Below are 25,134 nucleotides of genomic sequence, written 5' to 3' on the forward strand. Positions count from 1 at the left end.
AGCTTAGGCTCTCCGCACGAGATTTGGGGTACAGGTTAGTTGTGATATGCGAGGGTACGGCGAACAAGAGCCACGGCAGGAAGAGCGACACAACTTCTCGGAGTTCTCTCAATCTCTCGAATCACGAATTTCGCACATATCGTACAAAGAAGAGTTATCAACATTGAAAAACAAACAAGTTTACATCCCGTGTTCCCATTTTCTCTCTGTGGGATGGGCTTATCCTCGGCCATGCATTGGTATGTTGGGGAAAAAAAGGCAAGATTCCATGTAAAGATGATTTGAACATTGAAGAAGAAGAGGAAACGAAGAAAAAAAGGAACAAGGACAATGGTATCTGTCTTTCTGAACGCCGTCCCAAATACTCCATATCGCAAGCAAGTAACCAATATAAGTCAACAATCAACGACTACCTCCAGCCTGCTCCAGAGCTAGGGTAGAGAGTCTCCGGGGGCCGCTCGATGCTTGGAGCGGCCATAGTACTAAGTCTTATAGCGTCTCTGCTTGTAAGACTGATATCTCGGGGCCGGATGTCACCTCCGAATGTGGTTCTTCTATGGCTCGTGCTTTTCATGATTGGAAGAGTTCGAGGGCTCAAAACCCTAGGCTTGGGATCAAGCTCTTTCTCACTTTTGACCATCCGTCTGGCCTGCGAAGCGGTAAACATTGTGTTTTCGCTTGGAGAGCTTCCATAGGTTGCAGCTGTCGGGCTGCGTCGGCGGTGGATGCGGAGAGAGTTGGTAGAGGCAGCAGAGCCAAATTGTCCACCAGAAATTCGTCTCATCGCTGAAGTGATTTTAATAGCATCATCCTTGCTAGCCTTCCAGCTGTCCCTACTGTCGGACAGTGGGCTGCTGGAGTAGCTTCCGCTGGATGTTCGGACTGCGATTCGCGACGGACGGTCGATAGAGCTGCGATTCAAGAAACTGCTGTTCTCAATATCTCGCAAAGGGGAATTGTCATTGTCAGATAATGGGAGAGTGGAGGTTGGAGGCGGGCCCACAGGCGAGCTGCCGGGCTTCTTTGACAGGAATCCCGCTTTAAAACGATTGTTCTTTTGAACGTGCAGCGTTGGTTCATTGGAAGGAGACGGGATCGGAGAAGAGCCGAAGGGGCTGATGTTTCGGCTGGGCACAGGGATTCCGCGTGGAATCGGAGAGGCTCGGGGCAGTTGGGGCTCCTCACTGGGAGCTTCTTCAGGGATAGTCTCAGTACCTGGTTTTTGAGGGGTCTTTTGATACTCCGTCAAGGCACCTTCTTGCTCGTCATCCTTCCAGCGGACACTCCTCTTCACTGTTTTTGCCTGTGTCTTCTTCGGCGAGAAACTGACACTCTTCCTTCCGGCACCCACCTTACGTCGTCGTGGAGATCCCTTCGTTGGTGATGCCGGGGCAGCGGGAGCAAACGTTATTGGTGCCCCCAAGCCTTTCACAGTGGGAAGATGAGCTACGCTCGATCTCCTCTTCTGCTTCGGAGAGCTATACTTCAATGGACTGAGTGGTTGAGCAGGCAGTAGTGTGCCGTCCGGTTTTACGACATTGGTGGCGACGTTAGCTGACGAGTTGAGCATCTTCAGAAGAATCTTCTTGCCCATTTCAACAGCGTCCTCCTCGCTCAGGTGCATTATCTGCTCGATGGAGGCAATAATCTCAAATTGAGCTTGGAGAAGAACTTGAATTGTCGCCGCCTCCCCTGCCTTGTCTTGGTCGGCCACAGCGGACAATGCCTCTCGCTCCGCATTTGACCGGAGGAGCTCTGCCTCCCGATCGAAATTGGCAAAGTCGCTATTGTCGCTAATCTCAAAGTCTCGGAGTTGACGAATAGCGTTCTCTACCGCAGAGTTCATAGCTCGATCCCAGTTATTCTTCGCCAGTCGCTGATGATAATGTTGCCTACTACCCTCCAGTTCGAGGAGAATACCTTGTGCCGTTTTTCGAATCGCTTGCAGATTGGATAAAGGTTCCTCGTTTTCAGAGTTTGCGCACACCGTATCGAAAGCAGCAATCCATGAAGACAACATGCCGATCCGGCGGCTTACCTGCTTCAATTTGATCATAGTATTGATCTTCTCTTGCCTTTCTGGCAAGGAGTGATCATATGCGTTGCGAATACGAGAGACACCTTCCCGTATAGCGGCGTCCTTCTTTTCGGTCTGCTTCTTGAACTTTGCGAAGGCCAGTTTTTCTGACTCCTTCTGCTGAGCTTTGAGCTCATTGATCAGATTCATTTGCTCATCAATCTTCACTAAGAAGTCTTTCACATGGCGGTTGACGTTGAATACGTTTCGCGTGACCTTAGTCTGTATATTTTTCGCCCGGTTTGCGTAGCGCAGCGTGTTTTGTGTCTCATCGAAATGTTGGCTAGATGGGCTAACACACACAATCATTACCGTCCTACAGTTGCCGCCCAGGGAGAATTTCAGAAGACGAGTCAGCTTCGAGTTTCGGTAAGGAACGTGATTGCGCTTTCGTGGGTCGCAGAGGGCGTTGATACAGCTGCCTAGCGCGAGAAGGGACTTGTTGATATTGGCTCCTTCCAGTAGCCGCTCGCCTCTGTTCTTAGTGGCACTAGCTCGCTCGCTCCCAGCAAGGTCAATGATGCTCAGCGTTGCCATAGTATGTGGTTCGTTGACATCCGCGTTGCGATCCTTCTGGGCGATATTGATCTGGAGAACTGCATGCGACCGAGAGGAAGTGGCGTTGGCTTCCGTTGGCGACATTGTTCGACATTCGTTGCCCCGCATGATCATGTCCATCACCTGTTGTACGTTCTGCGGATGGTGACTCGATAGCCCGGAGACAGAAACAGACTTATTCGTATCCTCACGGAGCATCAAGCCGCCTTTGCTGCCGCCAGGGACCAGAAGATCACGAATTGTTTCATTGTAAATTTCCAGGTATGATAGGGATACTTCGGTGTGCTTCTCTCCTGACCGCTCCTCGATTCGCTCGAACAACTCTTGCATGGTAAGGAAGATGATACCGGGCTGTTGTGCTGTGCCGGTGATTGTGTGCGTCTTTCCACACCCGGTGGCACCGTAAGCGAAAACAGTGGCATTGTAACCGTCAAGTACGCTGTCCAGGAGGGTTCGTGTAGTCGCTTCATACACCTCGCCCTGTGTGGCGTTTTGGTCAAAGATGCGGTCGAAGGCGAATGTCTGGTCCTTGACGCGTTTCCCGTTGGGCACAACGCTTCTGGAGAACTTCTGGACTGGATTGTCCTCCGGAGGATCGAAAACTCTTTGAGCACCGTCAGTTTTTCTTTGACTTAATAAACTGATCCGCATCTGCACTCACAAGCATCTGTCATCAATGACCTTGATAATGGATCGGATCCCCTTTTGATTGAGCTTGGGAGTTGGTGCTCCGGCCAGGGAGCCATCTCCTAGGAATAGGGGACCGTCTTCACATTTTGGAAGCTGTGCTGCCTCTCGGATTGTAAAAGGTCGGACTCGGACGGTGACTGTGATCGATGAGGAGCCGCCTTCGGCTGCCATGGCGCCTATATGTTAGCGTTCCTCCAGGTTGGGCTGGGGATTTGAAGTGAAAGACAGGAAACGAGTGAAGGGCGAATTTCGGGTATCTCGCGATGCCCTGCACCCTTCGGCCACGCGGAAGATTATGGAGAGGATGAGGTAAAAGGAAGTTATCAGTAGAAATAGAAGTCGAATGTCCACAGCTGAGGAATGTTGACAGTGGGCCTCATCGAAACTCTGATACCTCTCTAGACTGTTCCTGATTGAGTTATTCTCCAATGATTTGTCTTCACGTCAAGCTGTTGACTTTGGTTGTTTGTCCACGTTGCGTTGCTCCGAGCAACCATTAGCGGTGTCGATTAGCGTGATGGCGCGTGTGCTTAGCTACTCTGACCAGACCGTCCCCTAATTATGCAGAGAAACGTAATCATCACAACATCTGATCCTTATGGCCACAGACAACTCTATCATGATTGGCTTGATCATCACTATTAGAAGAGATTGGGGCGCCCACACTCGTCACTTTTGGAGATACCTTAAGAGGGGTACCATGAAATAGATAGTCACAGCCAAGGGCCTTCATTATTACTAGTTCAACATGGATCCTGCAATTTGCAGACCCCTTCTGGACTCATCTTGGCTCGCCCAGATTCGACGACGGTCGTTTTCGTGACTCGACCGTTCTCTGTCTTCACACAATCGCCTGGCGGGGACCAAGGACAGCAGCGATAACATATGATGATACGAGTGCGTAAACCCTGGTTATGAGAGAGTACTTTACTGTGGTGAGCCAGACCAAACGGCATCATTTTTGTCGCGGACTGAGAAAGGAGAGCATTCTGCATGCGATATGCGGTCGAAGAATGGAAATGCACAGAGCTGTGTTTTGAGGTATAACATTCATTCATTCATCATGTTGCAGTATCCGTTTTCTGGACGGTTCAAGTCCTTCATCAAATAAAAAGACCGACCCTGCCATCTTCTGGTACAAAGCATCGTACGAACCCCATACTGTAAACCCATATACCCAGCCGAGCGCCAAAAGCAAGAAGCACACGAAATGCAAGAGTCTCCACTGTTTTCCTGATTAACTGGGCTCTCCCTCCTCGTCATCAAGGCTTGGAACGACGACGTCCCAGCCAGGATCCTCCAACTCGAGGTCAATGTCGAGGTCGCCATCTCTCTCCTGCTCACGGGGCTTTCGAAACCTGAAAGCGATTACCTGTCCATTCCGTATATCTGCTGCTTTCAAACTGGTCCGCTTTCCAGCACCTCGTTTGGATGTGCTGCTGTTCTCGAGTTCTGGCATCGCAATCTCCAGTTTTGACCATCCTTTTTCTAGGTCGTTCTTGTCCACCGTTATACCAAATTCAATTTCTGAAAAGTCTTCCGGTACGGGATCCCCATTGATCTCTTTGATCCCTCGCGATTGGAGAGCTTTGAGAAGCATCTCCTGGGTTGTCGCGATCGTCTCGTGAGGCGGAAGCATTAAAAGCACGGTAGTTTTGTGCTTCTTGAACAAAAGCGTCAAACTCAGAGGGTCCACCTGTGACTATAATATAGTGTCACATCAGCACAGTTTTAAGAATCCCACTGTTGTGCTCAAACTAATTACTTACCATGGTGGTCTTTGTTTTTGATTATGCGTGCTTGAAGAAGCTTGGTGGGACCTCGGATCTCTCAATCAGATAGATACAGACTCGGGAACTCGGAGTAGTTTAGTGCCTCCTTCAATCTCCAACCTACGCAAGAAAAGCTGCAAACGATCCAGAGCACCGCTCCAACTGGCGTCGATTGATTCGATTTAAAGACTGTCACAGATCTGTATAGGACAAGATCGCTCAGTTATCATATTCGACATCTGATTCTCCCTGCATCAACATGGACACCGATTCCCCGACCGAGACGCGCTCTTCCGAGCCTTCAACTTTATTGAAGATCCTCCACTGGGACAAGCTTTTCGAATCCGATACTCCTCCAAGATTAGGTATTGAGGTTGGGAAGAGACTGCCGTTTACAGCTTTGTCGGCATTCTCTGTTGGTATGGCAATCGGATCTTCGCATGGAAGCAAGAAGGCCGCATACCGTTTTCGCGCTGAAAATGCGCATCGCTTTCCGACCACATCGACGGGATGGTTTCAATACCACAAGACTAAAAATTACATAGCGATAGTCGGAGGCGTGAAAGAGGGTATGAAGATGGGACTTAAACTCAGTGCTGGTGCGCTTGCGTTCTGCCTTTTTGAAGAGACTGTGGACTATGCTCGGCACGACAGGAGGGATTTCCTCTCGACTGTCACGGCCGGACTATCATTTTCTGGCATTTACAGCTTGCTAGGTACAATCCCGCTTGGCCCAATGTAGCCATATGATAGGATGACAGCTAATTAAAGATATTCCATAGCCCGACACGACGTCTATACGGCTGCTCGCACAACGAAACTTGGCTTGAAATTGAGTCTGGCTTATGGGCTGATGCAGGATGCTCTTGAGTCTCTTAAGGGAAACCGTCCGGCCTATGTCGATTTCATCTTAGGTAACCGTGGGAGCAAAAGCGAGGATTGAGGCAAATTTGCAACTGAATCTTTCTGTCCTCTGGTGACGATTGTGAACTCAAGTTTCGACATGACTCATGACTTTCACACCGGCACATCACCCGCATATACCTTGATGGTCGACACAGAAGTGATGGCAGATGGACGCACAATTACAGACGCGGCTTGAATGCCAGACTTCCCTGATACTTAACTTCAGGCAGAAAGTGGGGCCTTTGATCGAGATCTACATCTCCCAAATCCGCAAAAAAATCACATTGCACAATGAGATTTGGTAGGATAACGATTCTGGATCGTTCCTCGATGATACCCTTCCTTTACCGGGCTAGAATGACAGCATTGAGGTTGAACTCAGCTGTGGCAGTCTGGCAGGCTTGGACTGTCGTCGCTGGGCAGCCTCGCAGCTGCTCCTTATTTTCAATCCACGGACCAGCAGTGAGGTACGAGACAAGACGCCTTCCCTTGGGGACAGAGTCATGTTTGTCCCACCAAGTACATCATCCACACTATGAGGGATTCGCACTCTCTAACTTTGATCTTTATGATTCTCAGGCTTTACCTAGCCTATGTACTCTCCTCAAGTCTCAGATTTAATACTGGTTTCGAGTCTGGAAGCATAATGTCCCACCCCTGGTGCTAGAACAAAGGGGACTATGTCTTTCGTAGTAGATAACATCAATGGCTTCGGCATTTCCTGCTAGTCGTGGGTACAAGTTAAGAACCTTGTAGAACTCCATAAATCAAGGGGTGACAACAGGTTGCAGATCTTACGGCTGCTCAGCTGGCCAAGCTACAAATGCTGAATAGGAGCTACCTGACCTAGCCAATTGTTAGGTGACATTATCGGTAGGCATGTAAGGGCTAAATACTCCATAGGCATCTTTGTTCTAGAACAGCAAGATACTGGAGTTCGGAGCTTCTGTGGGTGTCGCAATTTAATAATAATGATACGCATATGCATATCCACTGCATAACCAATTGAAAATACAACCTACAGACAATCACTTTAGACGTATGGAGTAGAGATACCTATAGTTTGTAAGTCTTAAAACAATGACTGCTTATTTCCACCGTTATTCGGGCAACCGCCGAATCCTTCTGTTGGACTAATAATTAGACCGTCTGAAAGCGAATGAAAGAAGAGTCTCAAAGCGCAGAGAAATGCCAACTAAGATGAAACAATCCTAAAATTCCTCACGTAGACTGAGCATCCTAATATCTAATCATATCTCAGTATCTACATACTAACTACTACCATTGGATGTGTAATTGGTATCGTTCTTTACCTATATTACCTGCTGATCCTACCTAGATTAGATAAATTCTGACCGCTGCTGTCGGCACTGTTCGATAGATAGCTGCGAGTACCCCACCACCGACATCTCTGGCAGTGTCGGCTCCCATATACATGGCCAATCTCCCGACTCAAATTGTTGTCCCGCATTTGCAGTACAAGGATCGATGATTCTTTCCCCTGCTGAGCATTACGCAATATTCTGTCTTGCATTCTCAGCCTCCTCAGCCTCTCCGTAATCATAGATTTCTATCCCTGTCGGATAGAAAATATTACCAACACCGGGGAAGACAGCTGAAGTAGTAGGTGTGCTTTACTGAATTAGTGGTGGAGCTCTACCACATTCCCACTATGATTTGACGGTGATCCCCGCTTTCATTAACATTTGGTATTATTCCGTTGGAACGGTTTCTGCCGTCCGCTAAGCACCTAGTACTAGTACCACCTGTGTGCTATGCTTCTTCCTTTGCGAAATTCTGGAAGTCGCTGAAAAGCTCCAGTTTCCATCTCATCGCTGCGTCCTCATTGTCGAAAACTTCACGACCTCAGATGTCGCGCCATTACTGACGCCCGTCGTTGCCATCCCCGCCCCCCCGGCGGTGCTTTTCTGAAGCTCCCGTGATCACTATTCTCGTCGACGTCATCGGCCCATTGATCGCTTCCCGGCGAACTATACGCTGCTTAATCGGACGACACAAGATCACATCTTTCTAGAGTCCGTATCCAATTCGCAAGACATTGCAACCCATTCATCATGCGGCGTCACGGCAGGGCTGGCGGAGGAACCAAGGCCGTCACGCCCGTCTCCGATACCGTCTCGTTGATACACTCATTCGACTCAGTCACAAATCCAAATCGGCCAGCACGACCGTCCCCGTTGGCATCCTCGCATATCAAAGCATTACCTCTGGACCTAATTGATCGACTACGTTCCTTTCCCCTGTTCGAATCCACGCCCGAATCGTTCCTAGTGGAGGTCGCACAGCATCTCCGCCCCCAGCTCAGTGCTCCGAATGATTATATCCTGACGGAGGGTGACGAGGCCAAGGCGATATACTGGTTGGTTCGGGGCGCTGTCTCAGTCACTTCTCGCGATGGCGAAAGTATCTATGCCGATCTGGAACCGGGCGCGTTCTTTGGCGAGATTGGGGTATTGATGGACCGGCCCCGAACAGCCACCATCATTGCTCGAACGCGATGTTTACTGGTCGTTCTGTCCAAAGAGGATTTCAGGAACATTCTTCCCCGATTTCCAGAGGTGGAACGAGCGATACGGGATGAGGCCCAGGAACGATTGATGATACTGGAGAAGAAGAAGAAGGAAACCTCAACACCTTCGGCTGACCTCACTGGCCCAGCTCGCAGAGGCTCGAAGAGACTAAGAGATTCGTCCTCTGGAGACCTATCACCTATCGAACGTGAAGGCACATCCTTGAGGGCTGGCAACAAAAAGCGCAAATCACCAAGCCCTGGAGTCGGTGTTGCAGATGCTTCTTCAAGTGCGCTGGCGAACGGGTCGGTGAATGTCCGCCTCTTGCTTAAGGAATTGCCTCTCTTCTCCAGCCTTCCCCCGGACATACTACACTTTCTAGGGCTCAATGCTCACCCACGATCGTACCCTCCGTTCACGGACATTATCCAACAAGACTCCCAGGGACGTGAAATTTATTTCATTGTGCGAGGCGAAGTTGAAGTTCTCACGGAAAGAACGGACGCGCACGACCGCCACTCTTTACCAACTACTATCGAGAAACCACCATTCGAAGTCAAAGCAAGACTCAAACAAGGGCAATACTTTGGAGAGGTTGTAAGTCTGTCGCTGGCACCCCGCAGGACAGCGACGGTACGCTCCGTTACTGCAGTCGAGTGCCTCATGCTTGGCGGCGATGTCCTCGCCGAATTCTGGGACAAGCTTCCCCAGAATGTCCGCCTGCAGGTCGAGAACACGGCCAAGGAGAGACTTCAGTCTGCGTCTGATGGTGACGTTGTAATGTCAGATGCAGAACGCGCTGATCAGCCCGCCGATGGGGAGTTTAAAGTCAGGGCTGCTCGGCGACAATCAATGCCGCTTTTGACACTCACAGAGACAGAGTTGGATAGCCCACGAGCTCCCAATGCCATGGAGGATCATAATGTGCTGAAGCCCTCAGATCCTGACCCTTTTCTGATAGTTGGCTTGGACAAGGTTCGACTACGCAGCCGGCGCGGGTCAGTCGCCCCGTTGACACCAGACGAGGTGTCTGGGGAGCAGCAGCGACAATCACCTCCATCTGGAACTCGTTCAACGAAATCATCTCTCTACTCCCTTTCCGAGACATCGAATTTGTCAACAGCACAGAAGGCACACCGCGAGTCACGCGGCGATAACGTCGGCATTCTACCGGACAATATACTCATCAGGATTTTCCAACACCTGGAGCTTCATGAACTCCTGCGCCTTCGAGCTGTCTCTCTGCACTGGTCTGCGATTCTTACCAAATCCGCTGAACTCGTTCGTTATCTTGATTTAAGCATATATAATCGCAAGCTTAGCGACGATGTTTTGGTCAAAATAATCTGCCCTTTTGTGGGAGAACGACCTCGCCACGTCGATATCAGTAATTGTTTCCACATCACCGACGAAGGCTTCCTGAAATTGGCGGCTACATGCGGTGCTAACGTCGTCACTTGGAAGATGAAAAGTGTCTGGGACGTTACTGCATCTGCCATTCTTGAGATGACTGGCAAAGCGACTGGTCTACAGGAAGTTGATTTGAGCAATTGTAGAAAAGTCGGGGACACACTGTTGGCTCGGATAATTGGCTGGGTTGCTCCTGGACAACAAAAGCCCAACGGCGAGACTGGAAAGGTGGGCAAAGCAGCTTTGAAACCCACCATGCAGACTGAAGCGGGCACTGTATATGGTTGTCCGCAACTGAAGAAATTGACACTGTCATACTGCAAACATGTCACGGATCGTTCGATGCACCATATTGCGTCGCACGCTGCCTCCAGAATCGAACAGATGGATTTGACCCGATGTACGACAATCACTGACCAAGGCTTCCAATACTGGGGAAATGCCCAATTTACCAGTTTGCGCAAACTCACTTTGGCGGACTGCACTTATCTCACCGACAACGCGATTGTCTACCTAACCAACGCAGCCAAACAGCTACAAGAACTGGATTTGGTAAGCTCATCACTGTTCACAAGCTATCTTGCAGAACCGCTAACCGTCAACAGTCGTTCTGCTGCGCTTTGTCAGACACAGCGACAGAAGTTCTCGCACTCCAATGCTCGCAGTTGACCTATCTCAACATGTCGTTCTGTGGGTCCGCGATCTCGGACCCTTCCCTACGCAGCATTGGACTCCACCTACTGAATCTCAAACGGCTATCAGTCCGTGGCTGCGTCCGGGTCACGGGTGTGGGCGTTGAAGCGGTCGCAGAGGGCTGCAATCAGCTGGAGTCGTTTGATGTCAGTCAGTGCAAAAACCTCCTTCCGTGGCTCGAAGACGACGGACCCCTCAGATACAAAGGCAGAATCAGCTTTGAGACCGTTGCGCAGAATGGACGAGTGTTTCGATAACCACCATCGCAACTGCGGCCCGTTCCTTGACATCCCTTCATTTTCGCGACCTTATAATCCACGGCTCAACTCACTTTGACGATATCTTATAATCCTTGAATGGGAATATATTGCCCTCGAACTGTCTATTATCTAATGCCTTTTCACCCCTCGCATTCTGGATCTAACCATCTTCCAAAATTTCATCGACCACCTCATCTCATACGATTTCACTATCAGTTTGCAGGATTTCTTCTCGTTTGGGTGCCCCGACCATTTTCTTGGATTCCCTTCTGTGCCACGATCAGTAACCGTACTGGAATCGTTCTATCAAGTATAACCAGTTATCAGCATCGCCCACGGTTTCCTTGGTTCCTTTGCATCGTTTCTCCATTTCATTGCCTTTACACTAGGACTCATTCTTTTTATTCGGTATAGGCTGCATAGGACTCCGGCGTGGGAGGAGTTTGATTGAGGGAAGAGCGTTTGGCAGCATTTTTTCTTACTGGGCTGGATTGGTGGCAAATTTCCTGTCATGTTTGATGATATTGTCAGTTTAGGGCCGTCATGCTGTAACCTAGAATGCTGTTCCTTGACTTCATTTTGGAGCTACGAACGGATTAATAGATGAATCTCAAACTTGCGTTTGCTTTCATGCTTCTTGAAGATCCCCTGGTTCTTGGTTTCAGCAATTCTTTGTTCATTGGATCAACAAATCTTCATTATCTTTTCTCAACACGGCATCGTTCTCTTTCATAACCGCTGTGCCAGTGCAAGCCAAGACAAAGGAAGAAAGTAAAGTGTAAGTCAGGGCCATTCAATGCTATTCGTTGAACATCAACATTTATCCTTTGTCACTGATGTAAAATTCAGGTTCAAAACAATGTAATCCTTCAGATTGCTCTTGCCTTGAAGAAGGCGATAGATCTCACAATGCTTCTTGTGGTTCATCACTTTTCAATATAATTTTATTACAATGACGATCGAAGGTCTTTGGCACTTTGTGAAGCTTGCAGGTCGAACCAGCAAAACTGATGTCTATTCTTGGCCTCTACAGTCTCCATAAGAGATTTTGAATGCTCCAGTCCCTTTGTTCAGTTTGACAATGTATGCTTCAGAATGCTTTGTTGCTATTATATCTGAAGAAGTGTCAACAATGAAGCCGATGTCTGGATTGCAAAGCAGAACCCCGTCAAGATGAGGTATAAGTACAGCTTTCTCTCTCTGCATCTGGAACTCTCCAACAGAAATCAGATCTATATTGAAATCAGCTATCGTCTCACTCACACTTCCTTTTCCTGCTTTATCCATTCACGACCAGTTCGAAGTACCAACCCCCCCACGGCTTTTGCACCAAGCGGACCTGCTAGCAGTAAGTACACTAGGACAAGATGTCTGGGAGAAAGCGGAGAATTGACGATGTCGATAACAGCGACAATGACAACCGGAAAAAACAAGCGAGAGTTTCAAACCTAGGCAGTGGAGCGAACAGTGGACAGTCCTCTTCAGTGTTGAACGCCGAAGCTGTTGCCAAAGCTCCGAACACGGCAGCTGCCGTTTCTAGCCAGGCTGTGAGTGGTGAGGCCCTTGGTACCAAAATCGCTCCCCCAGAAGCTGAGCCAAGCAGAGACAAAGGGAAACAGCGGCAAGAACAAGTGGAGGAAGCTAAAGAAGCCGCAAAAGAAGCGGGAATCTCAGTTGACCACAAAGAGTCCACTGCAGGACCTTCGACTGAACCAAGCAAGCAGCCCCGGGTGAAAAGGCAGCGTCGCAGAAAGACTGACCCAGTGCCAGACCCCGTGGAGAAGGCTCTTAGCAGGATTGAGAACAATCCTACCAAACGTACTGACAGAGCGTGTGACAATTGCAGAGTAAGTGATCAATAACCCTTCCTCCTCTATTTTTCGCTCCAACAGATGGAATAGATGAGTACGCAAGTGGATACCGTGAGTGGGATCCTCTTTCATTTTCCTCTTCATGCTATTTTGCTGAGCTGCATTCCTCCTATTGCCCAGTTCTCTGTTACATTGAGACTAACGACGGTCTTCTGTTCAGGTTCAGAAGTTGAAGTGCGATAACGACCCCGATGGCTGTGCACAATGTGTGAAAAGGAGCATGCAGTGCACATTGACTTTAGCAACCCAGAAGACCTATGTTCGGGGAGCTCCCCGGGAGACTGGACAGGCCCGAGATGGATTGAATCTTGAGGTTGAGAGGCTCCGCGCAGACGTTAACTTGCTGCAGCAAGATGTTGTCATGCTCCGGCGAGATATCCACCTGCTACGACAGGAGAATATGCAGTTACGTCGCGTGCTGGCCGGCTCTCAGACAGTGTTTCCTAACTACAATGTGGGTAACAACTCTTCTAACATATACCATTCTGTTATGCTGTCGAACAGCGTAATGAGATGTGCAGATGCTGACTTGAGACTAGCAATTTCCTTGGAATCCTCCTCCGGCTGGGCAAGCGCCTCCCCACGCCCCCTACGAAGTGCATCCTCAAGCCCAAGCGGCAAGCCAGGGAGCTGGCTACATGCCACTTCCTGTAAACTTTCCTCCGGCAGGACACGAAACACTCTATCCCGAGCTTCCCGCAAACCCTTCTTTGGCAGGGCAAGGAGCTGGCTACTTGCCATTTCCTGGAAACGCTCCTCTGGCAGGACCGGGAGCACTCTATCCCAAACTTCCCGCAAGCCCTCCTCCGGCAGGACAGGGAGCAGGCAATCCCGCACCTCCTCCAAACCTTCCCCTAATGAGACCAGGCCTTCTCAACTTTCCACCTGCTCCGAGCCTTCTTCCAGTAACACAAGAAGCTGCCAATTTCCTACCTGCTCCAACAACGCCTCCGCCGGGGCAAGGCTCTCCCTCCGTTCAATCTGGCGGCAGCAGTCCTTACCAGACATCTTCTGAGGCGAGTAAAGGTAATGATGACACCAACTTCGGTATTACTAACAGTGATCCAGCTTTCGCTAACCAAGTTGTTCCCCCAATGACCGAGCAGGGTGGTGGCCAACCAGCTCTGGGAGCACAGAAACCTGGTTACCAGGACACTATGGCCGATCCCACTGCGATGGGCGGTCTCGATGATGATTTTCTGGCAGGGTTTGTCGCTCAACCAGTTGATCTGAACGACCTCAATGTCTTCAATCTCTTCAATGCCTCCGATGGTGACAATGGCGACAACGGTAACAATGGTGGGGATCCCATAGACTTGTCAACGCTACCTGCTGACAGAGCTCGTCTCGCGCCCATCACCAAACAGCCGTCTCATCCCAGTGCTGCTAATGCTGTGGGCCCAGCGACAAACCCCTTAACAATTGACCCTGCACAACTTAACTTGCAACCAGTTGATTACCCGCAGGTTGGAAGTCCAACTACGACACTGGCAATGGAAGATGTTCTATGGAATTTACAAAATGGGAGAGACAATGAAGGTCTTCAGCCGAACTAACCAGCTGGTCTTGAGAATGCTGACAGCAGGACGAAGCAGCACAACTTATATGTGTACCTGAATACTGAGCAAGCCGGCGTTAGTGTTCAGCAATGACCAAAATGTCCAAGGAGACTTTGCCATTTGGAACGCTGTACTGCATGGTGATACCCTTGTGCACTTGATCTTCTTACCCTTTTACCTGACTCTGAGTCTAACTGCGTCGCATATCCTTTTGCTTAGACATGGTCGGCATTTGTTGATCGACATTGAGCGAGCTGCCCCTGATTGTTTCTCACTTTTAGATATGCCACATTTTCATAATTGTTCAGGCTGGGGATCGTTAGAAAATCCTAATGTGATTGACGATGCTATTTGCTTATAGTGTGGTGATAGTTACATGACACGTCTCATCTGCATCCTCTCCTTCCTATTCTGGAATTCTTCAGGAGTCCCCAAGTCCACATCTGCTCTCCCGTGACATTACCGTCCGTCGATGTTGCCTCCACTGTTTGCCAGGAGCCTACACAATACGGACTTCAATCTTGACTGGAGACGCATCTGAAGAAAGTACTTCTTCCTGAGAGATAAGCAGCCATAGCAACTTGTTCATGTAGACGACAAATAAGGCCAGTTTTCAAGAGTCAGTCATTTAAGGTGCTTTACAATGTTTGACATATGTACATCATCCCTTGCTTGCTGCTCTTGGGGAAGTGCACCGATCACATAGTACGTGTATCTCAATCAAATGCAAAGTATCATATCACAAAACGCTTCCAGAAAGTAGATACTGAATATCTGCCACAAGCGAAGACGGTAGCTGTTCAACCATCCAATCTGTATCCACCAGAAAACCATCACAGACTGATCTAATACCAGGTACGACCCATCCACGTCATCTCCCCTGAGGCCAAGGACTGCTCCTGAGCAGCACACTCCACACTCGCACCACCACACTTTCTATACATAGAAAACAATGCATCACCCTGAAGATCAAAGCAGGTGGCACAGATACATATAAATTCATTCCACTTGGGCGAGCATTCACCGAAGTACAAGTCCCCCCAAGCACACGCTCCTTCCTGACAGGCGTAGCTACTATCTTACAGTCATTCAACCACTCATCCACCATCCCACTCCAGTCACTCATTCTTTTCCCTTGATCTTAAGCATCCAGACAACATGAGATTCACAGTCCTTGCTGCTCTCGCCATCCTCGGCACTGCTTTGGCGGCTCCTACTGCGCTTACTACCTCCACAGCTACTGTATGCTGGAAAGGCCAAGAGCCATACATGATTGATTGGAATGAGAAAGATTGCTAATGCGGTGGCATAGATCCCGGCTGGTCAACCCTGCACGAAGAACGGAAGTATGGGCGTCTGCCAGAGCGGATACTGCTTGGTGAGTTACTCTACGTCCTCAGCTCTCAGGGGGCCCGAAGGCGAATCCTGATTGATACTCATGATATGGTGCAGCAAGATGAGAAGGCCTCTTCTGGAGTCTGCAAGTGAACGAAGAAAAGGATTCCCGTCGAAAACGGGCTTTCATTACAAGGAAGTTATATGTACCCCTTGAGAAGGCTGAAGCCATGTACTTTTAATCTATTTGGATCTAATTAAGAACCTGGGTATTATTATACCCCCCAAGAGGACATGGTCCATTTCTAGGTCACTGAGAGGATCTAGTATAATCGAATCTAGTAGAAATGACATGACGCCCACTTATGCTCGAACCAATCCCAGGGGTATCTTCCCAATTGCTGTATAGAAGTATGAAGAGACCAAAACTCCAGACCGACATGCATCGATATTGCGTAAAAGAGAAAAATATATTCCAGTGCTCGTCCCATAGCAGACGATGGCTACCGTTCAGACCGTCTGCTATTCTTTCTGAAACCGCAGCAGATGCCGTTGCTCTCGCACCACTGCCTCACAAACTCAGCACTGACTTCTCTGTCCTCATGGATAAGTCCCAGTCCCTCGACGTTGAGCCAGGTGGCAAAATCCTCTAGGACGATGGGATCGTACATCAGGATTTTCTCATGCCAGCTAGGGCGCTTGCAGTCAACGGAGAACGATCGTGGCTGCAATCGTACAGCCTTGGTTATCTGGCTGGCAAGATCTGGCAGACTAGACTCCGCTACAGAATCAGAAGGAAACGGTTTGGTGCCGGAGTCAGCATTTGTCCGCGTCGGACTGGATGGCATAGCTGAAACAGGCAGAGGCTGACTGCTCCTGCTTTCTGACATATGGCGCTTGTAACGACTCCGCAGCCGACTGGGAGATGGTATGAGCTCATCTTCCGAATCCTCAATTTCTTCCACATCTGCAAATGATGACTTCATCAACGCGTGACTTGATTCCGCAGCGGTGTGACTCGGTTTATCCTCCAGAGCTGTGTTCGGTTTCGCCTCTTCGGTGAGACATGCGCTCTCCTTTTCCACCTTTTTAGCTGCATCTGTCGTCGAGGTTTGCTTCTTTGTCTGCGATTGAATTGTGCTAGCCTTTCCCGTCGAGCCGTCGTCTGGTTTTCCTGGAACATCTTGAACGACGGTCGGTGTGCTCAAGTGTTGCGCCTCCCAGCATTTTTCAAGCACTTCAATCATCTTCCTGCGACTCTTCATCGGCTTGAACCCATACAACCCGACTTCTCTTGACAAATCAGAGTCCTTCCAATCAGCGAATCGTGGCATTGGGCGAATTTCCGATGCCCTGCAAGCGGTTTCCTCCGATTTATTTTCGCTAATTGTCAAGTTCTCCGTGTATATGTCGCCTCCCGCCTCAACTTCATCCGTGATCTTTACAGGCCGGAGAGGTCTTCCCTGAGGCACTGTGTTCTCCTCATCCTTTTCAGTCCTATCCTGTAGCTCACCATCGGGTCTCGGCGGAAGCTCGGAAATGTCGGAAACGTCTACCATATCCAGCACCTCAATTTCAGCTAGGGATCCATCCATATCTCTGGCTGCGACAGACCATAAATCTCTTGGAGTTTGGAAGCGCGATACTGCGGTACGAGGATATAACCCAGACTCTGCCCTTGTGGTCGAAGAAGGCTTGCCGTTTTCAATCATACTATTTTCTGATGCGCGTATTGCCTTTTGCATATCACTAAGCATCGTTGGCGAGTCTTCCCGCTCCAACTGACTGCACGTTCCGAACATCAAATCCTGTTCCTTCAAGTAATTGACGGCATCCTCAGGAGGGAGAACACATGAGTCGATGTCCAGCGATCTAGAGATAAATTTGCCTTCAGACAGGATGTTGTTGGTGACATCTTCTGAGGCTCTCATCACGGTGTCTGCTGCATCCAAGTAAACTGTACTATCCTTGGTGTATAGGGCTGTCACACGGCCAGTAAGAGTTGTGATCTTTCTGCTTCTTTTCCTCGGCTTCCCCTCGCCTGCTGAGGCTTTCGAGGATCGAGTGCTGCAGACATTTGAACGGTTGCTATCAACCTCCGGCGATGTCCGCTTAGAATTTGATGGGTTTCGAGTGTCTACAAGCTGCAAAAAGATCAGAATGCGCTGCAGGATGATGACAGCCATAGAACACCTACCTCTAGTCGCCTGCGCTTCGTTGGAGCGCCACCGTCAGAGAGTTTCAAGTCACCTTGAGAATCGGTGGCGGCTTTCAAAAAGCCATATTCCGATAGAAGGCTGCCGAAGCGAGTCTTATCGTTGTCAATATCAACCAATTCGACGGCTCGCTTGCCAGTATCCTTGGTAGGCGTCCAATCTAGCCTTCTCTTCATAGCTACTTCAAGTTGTAGGCCATCCTTCTCCAACTCCAGTTTGTTCGCAGAACTTTTTCCCGGTGAGACGTCCGATGTCACAAGTTCCTTGGTTTTATCTTCAGATTTGGCAGTCTCGGTAATGCCAGATTTCGCCACTTTCCCAGTGATCGTCTTGTTTTTGGACGTAGTACGCTTATTTGCAGCGTCTGTGCGCTTTTTCTTTGATCCTATCCCTTTCTTGGACGTGCATTCATTGTGTTTCGGTATGGGAGGTTCAGAATGGTCAAAAAGTGTCAGTGACTCGTTCGTAAATTGTTCTTTCGCGAGCATCTGTCTTCCCCCTCGAGCCGCCGTCTTTCTCCTCGATGCAGCCAAAGCTTTTGATTTCGTCCCTGTTTCAGACTCTTCTTTTGCAGTCCTCGACGAGCCGTCGTTTCCATCTTGAGCTTTGAAAAACTGCGAGCGCACGGGCGGTTGAAACAGCTCTGACGGAGAGGGCAAAGGCGAGGGGGACGAAGAGACCGGTGATAAGCCAAATACTTTCTCTGGATCACATTTTGGCTCTGCTGGAGAGTGAAAGGAAATCTGATCTGGCGAAGAAGAGAGAATGATTATGTCTGTAGCTGTATACATGGTGGCAAATGCGATCTGCGGCGAAGGACCGTACCCCGTCGGCAAGTCATTAGCCTGATTCAGAGTTAGAATCCAGAAAGATAATGTATTGTGCAGCTGCAAAGAGCAGCTCAGAAAATCATTGGTTAGTCCATTATTGAAACTGATGTCGCGAGCCTCAGGATGAATGAGAAGTGATGGAGCTGCAGGTTTGTCGAATGTCTTGGCGGTGCTGTGAAATTACCACTTTAGGTAGTTTTGATTGGTGGGCCGGGCAACGGGTCCATTTAGGAAGAACACGACCATTGCAGCTACGAAACTACAGGGGCACCATAAACCTCACAGAACACATCTGTATATCAGAATGGGCGAGATATAGTAAGTAATTTGTTTCAGTTTCGAGAACATGATATATTGTTGTCCATCGCAACATTAGTGAGCATTGGCGGACTCCTCAGTTTCCCATATCTGTTACGCGCAAATTGGCGCCAGCACCCAGATACTCTGTCTTGGGTAGTGTGCAATACGAATTCGTCACAAGGTCATATGTGGTGACAGGTAACAACGGACGCCGTGCTGAGATTGTCACCCAACTGCTTTAGGAGGGCAGTAAAAGGGTACTGATCCTGAAAGAACCTCGGGCACGGTCATAGTGCGTTCACGCAGGCCAATCCAAACGGCATGTAACTTGCTCTTGTAAGATTGAGCATTGCATGAAGATCTCCAAAGTGAGGTCATAGTTGTTGAGACAATAACAGCTTTGGATCACGTTGCCCCACGCAGAGCAATTGCACCTATGAGCGAAAGTTCCAGTCGTCGCTTCTCATCGTCCTGAGCGCCTAAAGCGCCCAGTTTGTAGGCTTTCTTAATCTTCGAAACGTCCGAGATTTCAGACAATGTCTCATCAGCGAACGGTACGGAAGAGCCCTCAATTGATTGCTGCAGATGCGCCGCTACTGACTCATGAGTAACATCTGGCGTTACGGAAACCTTCACCACCAACAGGTCTGCCGTCGAGTCCGAAATGCCGAATTTGCGGAAAGAGTCTGCAATCTGGTGTATTGTCAGTGATGCTCATGAAAAGCATATCGCTCGTCTGTGCAATTTGGAAACGCACATTGTTGGCGGGGCTCAAGGAGAAGACGATTTCCGAATGGACATTGCGCGACTTGAGACGCCCATTGAGATAATCATTAACCGCTCTGAAGATAGCAGAAAGGATATGGGTCCTTGAAAAGACCTTATTTCATTTCAGTATGCTTGCTCAAGTGCGCTTTCTTATGTGGTCCATACCATGCTTGCGTCAATAAACGCATACTCGAAATCACCATTGCCTGACAACAGCTGCTGCCGGAGAAATGGCGCGTTTTTCACATCACGATATAGAGCTATATGAATGGGCAGAGCTGAAGGCAGATGAGGAAGATGTATGGTCTCAAGGGACACAGTCATGGCGCGCACTCCCGTCTGAAATATTTATCGCAGATACGAAAATGTTGAAGCAACCAACTCAAGAGACTTTCTTTTCCTATGCTGCACTTTCTCAACTACAGCCTCAGATTGACCATTTAAAACGATCGCAGGAGATAATCAGTAACTCCGATTCCTCCGCGAGACAATTTCTCCCTGTGCCCCTCCCCCACCATGTCAGCAGTAGTAAGTAAGCTATAATCACGTGACTGCACTTCTCGAACGTTCGGACTCCTGTAGTGGATGCTGCCGGAGGTTGCTGATATCATCAGCGCTTTGCTTAAAAACACCATTGTCATCCCTCCTACTTTTTGAGCCATCACCGTCATTGCTCACCATCATAGCTCACATCATCATAGCTCACATCATCATAGATCTGGTACATTCATTCCAGTTATGGCGTTCTTTCTAAGGCGCCCCTTCGCCGTTCCAACGGCTCTTCGTCAAGCCCCCAAGGCTGCGAACACCGCTCGCTTCATCCACAACTCACCCATCAAGCCCGTTCAGTCGAAGCCTCTAGGTCCCTGCTCGTCCTCGATCTTCGCACAGTCCAGGCAGGCTTTCCGGAATGCCTTCCGGCGCACGTACATGCAGCCCTCTTACGGTACAGCTCAGCGTGGCTACCTCACCCAGCGCCTGCTCTACGGTGCGGCCATTGTGGGTGGCACTATCATGGCTACGAACTTCATCTTCAACCGTGAAACAAGAGAGGATGGCGGAATGCCTCACTACGAGCGAAGCTATCTGAATGAAACTTTCATGCACACCGGACTTGGTATTGGTATTATTGGTATCGCCGCTAGAGCTTTGCATATGAATGGATGGTCTTATCGTTTGATGGCCACCAACCCTTGGCTGGTTGCTGGTGTTGGTCTGGTTGCCAGCATGGGCACGATGTTCGGTACCTTCTACACTTCTCCTGATAAGTAAGTTTTTTTTGGGTGTCTTTTCTTCTTTATTGGGTGGTATACTGACGGATACTTAGCTACGTAATGAAGTATGGTCTCTGGGCTGCCTTCAACGTCACTCAGGCTGCGCTCCTCTCCCCTCTGATGTTCATGCACCCTGCTCTGCTCGCTCGGGCCGGTCTTTACACTGTTGGCATGATGGGTTCGATTGCGTTCGTCGGTGCCACCGCGAAGCAGGAGAAGTATCTCTACCTGGGTGCTCCTCTCCTCGCTGGTGTGACCATCGTTGCCCTTTCCGGCTTGGCTCCCCTCGTTATCCCCGCCACTGCCGCTCGTGCTCTGATGTGGTCCGAGAGGATTTGGTTGTACGGTGGTCTCGCTGTCTTCGGTGGCTTCACCCTTTATGACGTCCAGAAGGTCCTGCACCACGCTCGCTTGGCCGAAAGAGGACTTGTTCGCAGGGATGTCGTCAATGAGAGCATCAGCCTCGAGTTGGACTTCATCAACATCTTCGTCCGTATGGTGCAGATCTTGGCCATGCAGCGCAACAACCGGAAGTAAGCGTGATCTTGCTTTGAAGTGAAACCGCACCTAGCCCACATGGATCCAGCCAGAACAATAGTGCGAAGGGATCTGGTGTCTTCTGTCTCGGCATATTCAAGAGATTTCTTTTGTATGATAATTTGGTTTACTGTTGTTTAAGAACTTGTTTTAAGGGTATATGGTTTTCGGGGAGTTTTCTGCTTTGTGCACTGCTAACAGCCAGGCATGGCATTTGGTCGGCATACTATACCCTTTCTCTAGATCGGGTGTAGAAGGGTTTCACCACCGGAGTTTACACATTTTAGTATAGCTAGAATTAGTGGAAAGACAATCTCCACTCATATTAAGTTACATTAAGAAAAGGAGAAAAGCAATCTGCGGGCTACTCATTCTGTGCTAGATGAAATGTGGTAAGAGGCTGCCTTGGGTACATCACACCTAGATTGATTTGAAAGATCATATAACAAGTGCCTTCAGAGTCAACACCGAAAGGTCAATACCATGACATCAAACATGAAACCATACAACCGATCAACAGTACGCTCAAGGTAGGCCGATTTAAGAGCCTGCCACCCGGGGATTGCATCGTGTTCTTTTTTAGAGTAAGATATGTGGTTCCATTCGACCTCCCATATCCGCATAGACCACTTCCTTCCATCATGTCGGCGGGAAAAAGGACCCGAGGCTCGCCCTTATCCATGCTGACCTTGAGAAGACCCATATCATTAACCGAGTAGTTGGCGCAACTGAGCACATCCATGACCACAAATCCAGGTTGGTAGCCTATTGGCATGTCCAGATCATATTTGCCGCTGTTCGTGCCTTGAGTTGACAAGACCATCACGAGTTGCCGGCCCTCGACGCCTTTGCGGAAGCCCATCTCGCTAGATCCTGTGTATATGGGGAAGGTCTGCGAGTTTACATACGCTGAATCGATTTGGGCTGCATGCTTGCGGATTCTGTTCAGTTTCGTGGCTAGTTGGTAAAGCGGCGCGTTGGTGTCGTAACCAGACAGCCATAAGGCTTCGCGGTTCTCCGGGTCGTTGGCGCCTGAGAAATGTTGTTCTTGCCCTTGGTAAATCATCGGTATGCCATCGAAGAGCATCGTGAATGTTAGAACGTTCTTAGCGAGCTGCGCCAGTGTTAGTCTATCATCGGTTGATACTGGACAGGGTAACTTGAGTCGATGCCTTACTGCGATGTCATCCTTGAAGCTTGCAAATCGGGCGACGTCGTGGTTTTCCGAGAACGAAGTTAGGGCCGTGACATCAGAACATGTCTGTTTCATGACCTCTACCTGATTGGTCAGAGAGCTTGTGTTGCCTTTCGTGAATGCCTCCAAGATGGAAAAATAGATGGGATAATTCGGGACGCTGGGGAGGTCATTTTGATATCCGCAGATCGTCTTCACGGATGGCTCGAAAACTTCTCCAGTAATGAAAGCACCAGAAGCATTATGGAACAAGGGCAGGAAGCTTGGTGTAACATGCTTCGCTGCATCCAGACGTAGACCATCTATTGAATACGTAGACATCATTTTTTTAATCCAGTCCATGAGCATGCTCTGAACTTGGCTATCTTCTGTCTTTAGATCTGGAAGCGGAACAACATCATCACCTGTCCAGCAAGTCTGTGCCAATGGATAGTTGTCATAGTCGGTGATCTTGCAATATGGATGAAAGAACATTGCGTCATTGAATGGGCTGAGCGTTGAATAGTCAATGCTCGTTGCCGGGTTTCGTCCGTTGGTGATGTACGCCATGTTGTTGATGACAGTATCTACCATCAAATACATGCCCCGGTCATGAACAGCCTTGCTCAAGTCTAGCAGGTCCTGGTGAGTGCCAAAGTGTGGGTTTAGCGCATACATGTCCTGGACCCAGTAGCCATGATAGGCTTCTCCGTACTGCACGCGTCCCTCGATATTCTGAACGATCGGGGAGATCATGATGGCGTCGAATCCCATTCCTTGAATGTAATCGAGGTGCTGAATTGTGCCTCTCCATGAACCACCGCAGCGTAGCCCTTCTGTGGTGTTGCATGGATGAGTGGTGGACCCATCCGTACGTGCAAATCTGTCTGTCATGGTCTGATAAACAGACCGGGACTTCCATTCACTTGTATCTGCAGCCAAGGATGACGCGAGCAGATCAAGCCCTGCAGTGATGCAAAGCCACTGCAGGATTCGCAAAGAGTACGGCATTGCAGTAGAGATGGTCGGTTCAGGCAAGAGAGCGCCGGGATGGAATTACAATAGGATGAATAACAATGGCAAAATGAAAGAATGTAGTAAGCAGAATCGCGACTACAGGACCAAGTCTCTCTCCATGTAGCTGCCGAGAAAATTTTTTTGTATGGTTCAGTAACCTGCCGAACCCATGAGATCGTAGGGCTAAATCAGTATCGGAACGATTGTAGCAGCACTCTTGTAGGGAGCAATGACTCAAGATAGAAAGGAATGTATGGCCGAATCCGTCATTGACCACGCCAGCAACCAGGGACAAGGATTAACGAAGGACGGTCCTAAATTGATACCATGGAATGAAGCATCTACCAATGGCAGACGCAGTGCCCAAAGAGCGAATGTGTTGTGTTCTCTGAACAAGTGACTGAGAAGCAATGAGTGGATAGAAGAGAGACGTATTCAAAGCCTCATGAAATCGTGAAGAGAGCGACTGAGACTGGAAGGGAAACATAGGACAGTAAGCTGAAAGTCATCTTGGGGAAGTAAAGAGTGGTAAGGCGAGGAGGAAGGGAGGAAATGAATCGAGGCAAGTGAGTGTCTGTGCCTTATTCTTCCTGCATAGAAAGAGTTAAATTGCATCTCTATCTGCTCTTGAGTTCCGGGGTATAGGAGACCTTCCATTTGCTGTTTAGCATCTGTCAATGATTTGTACACTCTTGAGTCAAATGATTCTTCCCCCTGCATCCCCCCCTTTTGAGTCTCCTATCAACTACATAAATTAACACGCTCGAGGAGACAAGGGATATTCTGTCGGAATAGCTCGCGGACTTTATATCAGCCAACCAAGCATAATCCCATTGTGTCAGCAACGATTAGCTTGAAAGCCGAAGCGCCGCCGGACTGAGGATATCGGTGCTCTTTTTAGTTTCCTTTTGCAAGCAGACGTTGGCACCGGATACTCGACAGGAGAGAGCATTTAGGCGTTTTGCTCGAGGCTCAGAGCATAGCTTCACAACATGAAAGCCCCTTAGAAGAAAGAACAGCCTAACTGGGGCTACAACAGGTATTTCGCAACCCTGTAGACCAAGATATTGAACAGATGATTACAGAAACATCAATTGTCAGATCGTCATACTCATTGCAAGTTGTCTTAGAGTTAGTTCAAAACATGCAAGGGCGGCATCAACAAAGGGAGGAAAGGGGGAGACACCAACGCTCTTAATCATCTTTTCATAAAATCGTATACTACAGCGTCCAGTAAGCATACGAATAAGTGCATTATGGGCGTTCGGCTTAAGTAGTAGCTAAATGGAGCTGAGATGCAAATGTGCGGGATCCTGGTGGTGGTTGTCATGGGAAAGCGTGACCGTTGCGAATCAT

The 25,134-nt window shown here is 49.0% G+C and overlaps 9 protein-coding genes across 9 annotated transcripts; 4 read left to right on the forward strand and 5 right to left on the reverse strand.

The window, feature by feature from the left end:
• Nucleotides 1-409: 409 nt before the first annotated feature.
• Nucleotides 410-3,496, reverse strand: Aud_000434 (kinesin family protein; the record flags this gene model as incomplete). The annotated part of the gene is made up of 2 exons (XM_043285947.1): nt 410-3,239; nt 3,297-3,496. The coding sequence occupies 2 exons, from the start codon at nt 3,494-3,496 to the stop codon at nt 410-412; spliced, it is 3,030 nt and encodes a 1,009-aa protein (XP_043141882.1).
• A 1,066-nt stretch (nt 3,497-4,562) lies between these two features.
• On the reverse strand, nt 4,563-5,097 carry Aud_000435 (uncharacterized protein; the record flags this gene model as incomplete). Its single annotated transcript, XM_043285948.1, has 2 exons — nt 4,563-5,027; nt 5,095-5,097. The coding sequence occupies 2 exons, from the start codon at nt 5,095-5,097 to the stop codon at nt 4,563-4,565; spliced, it is 468 nt and encodes a 155-aa protein (XP_043141883.1).
• Nucleotides 5,098-5,356: 259 nt separating this feature from the next.
• Aud_000436 (uncharacterized protein) lies at nt 5,357-6,040 on the forward strand (the record flags this gene model as incomplete). The annotated part of the gene is made up of 2 exons (XM_043285949.1): nt 5,357-5,813; nt 5,880-6,040. The coding sequence occupies 2 exons, from the start codon at nt 5,357-5,359 to the stop codon at nt 6,038-6,040; spliced, it is 618 nt and encodes a 205-aa protein (XP_043141884.1).
• A 2,038-nt stretch (nt 6,041-8,078) lies between these two features.
• On the forward strand, nt 8,079-10,894 carry Aud_000437 (cyclic nucleotide-binding domain protein; the record flags this gene model as incomplete). The annotated part of the gene is made up of 2 exons (XM_043285950.1): nt 8,079-10,496; nt 10,550-10,894. The coding sequence occupies 2 exons, from the start codon at nt 8,079-8,081 to the stop codon at nt 10,892-10,894; spliced, it is 2,763 nt and encodes a 920-aa protein (XP_043141885.1).
• A 1,370-nt stretch (nt 10,895-12,264) lies between these two features.
• Nucleotides 12,265-14,324, forward strand: Aud_000438 (putative C6 finger domain protein; the record flags this gene model as incomplete). Its single annotated transcript, XM_043285951.1, has 3 exons — nt 12,265-12,744; nt 12,929-13,222; nt 13,308-14,324. 3 exons carry the CDS (start codon nt 12,265-12,267, stop codon nt 14,322-14,324), a joined length of 1,791 nt encoding a protein of 596 aa, XP_043141886.1.
• A 1,841-nt stretch (nt 14,325-16,165) lies between these two features.
• On the reverse strand, nt 16,166-18,669 carry slx4 (the record flags this gene model as incomplete). The annotated part of the gene is made up of 2 exons (XM_043285952.1): nt 16,166-17,806; nt 17,860-18,669. The coding sequence occupies 2 exons, from the start codon at nt 18,667-18,669 to the stop codon at nt 16,166-16,168; spliced, it is 2,451 nt and encodes an 816-aa protein (XP_043141887.1).
• A 744-nt stretch (nt 18,670-19,413) lies between these two features.
• Nucleotides 19,414-20,100, reverse strand: Aud_000440 (EKC/KEOPS complex subunit CGI121/TPRKB; the record flags this gene model as incomplete). The annotated part of the gene is made up of 3 exons (XM_043285953.1): nt 19,414-19,701; nt 19,766-19,888; nt 19,942-20,100. 3 exons carry the CDS (start codon nt 20,098-20,100, stop codon nt 19,414-19,416), a joined length of 570 nt encoding a protein of 189 aa, XP_043141888.1.
• Nucleotides 20,101-20,514: 414 nt separating this feature from the next.
• Aud_000441 (Bax Inhibitor family protein) lies at nt 20,515-21,587 on the forward strand (the record flags this gene model as incomplete). The annotated part of the gene is made up of 2 exons (XM_043285954.1): nt 20,515-21,044; nt 21,104-21,587. The coding sequence occupies 2 exons, from the start codon at nt 20,515-20,517 to the stop codon at nt 21,585-21,587; spliced, it is 1,014 nt and encodes a 337-aa protein (XP_043141889.1).
• A 540-nt stretch (nt 21,588-22,127) lies between these two features.
• Aud_000442 (alpha-amylase) lies at nt 22,128-23,772 on the reverse strand (the record flags this gene model as incomplete). Its single annotated transcript, XM_043285955.1, has 3 exons — nt 22,128-22,135; nt 22,215-22,701; nt 22,765-23,772. The coding sequence occupies 3 exons, from the start codon at nt 23,770-23,772 to the stop codon at nt 22,128-22,130; spliced, it is 1,503 nt and encodes a 500-aa protein (XP_043141890.1).
• Between the last annotated feature and the right edge of the window lie 1,362 nt (nt 23,773-25,134).

This window comes from Aspergillus udagawae (genome assembly GCF_001078395.1).
Source record: "Aspergillus udagawae IFM 46973 DNA, scaffold_1, whole genome shotgun sequence".
Lineage (NCBI taxonomy): Eukaryota > Fungi > Ascomycota > Eurotiomycetes > Eurotiales > Aspergillaceae > Aspergillus > Aspergillus udagawae.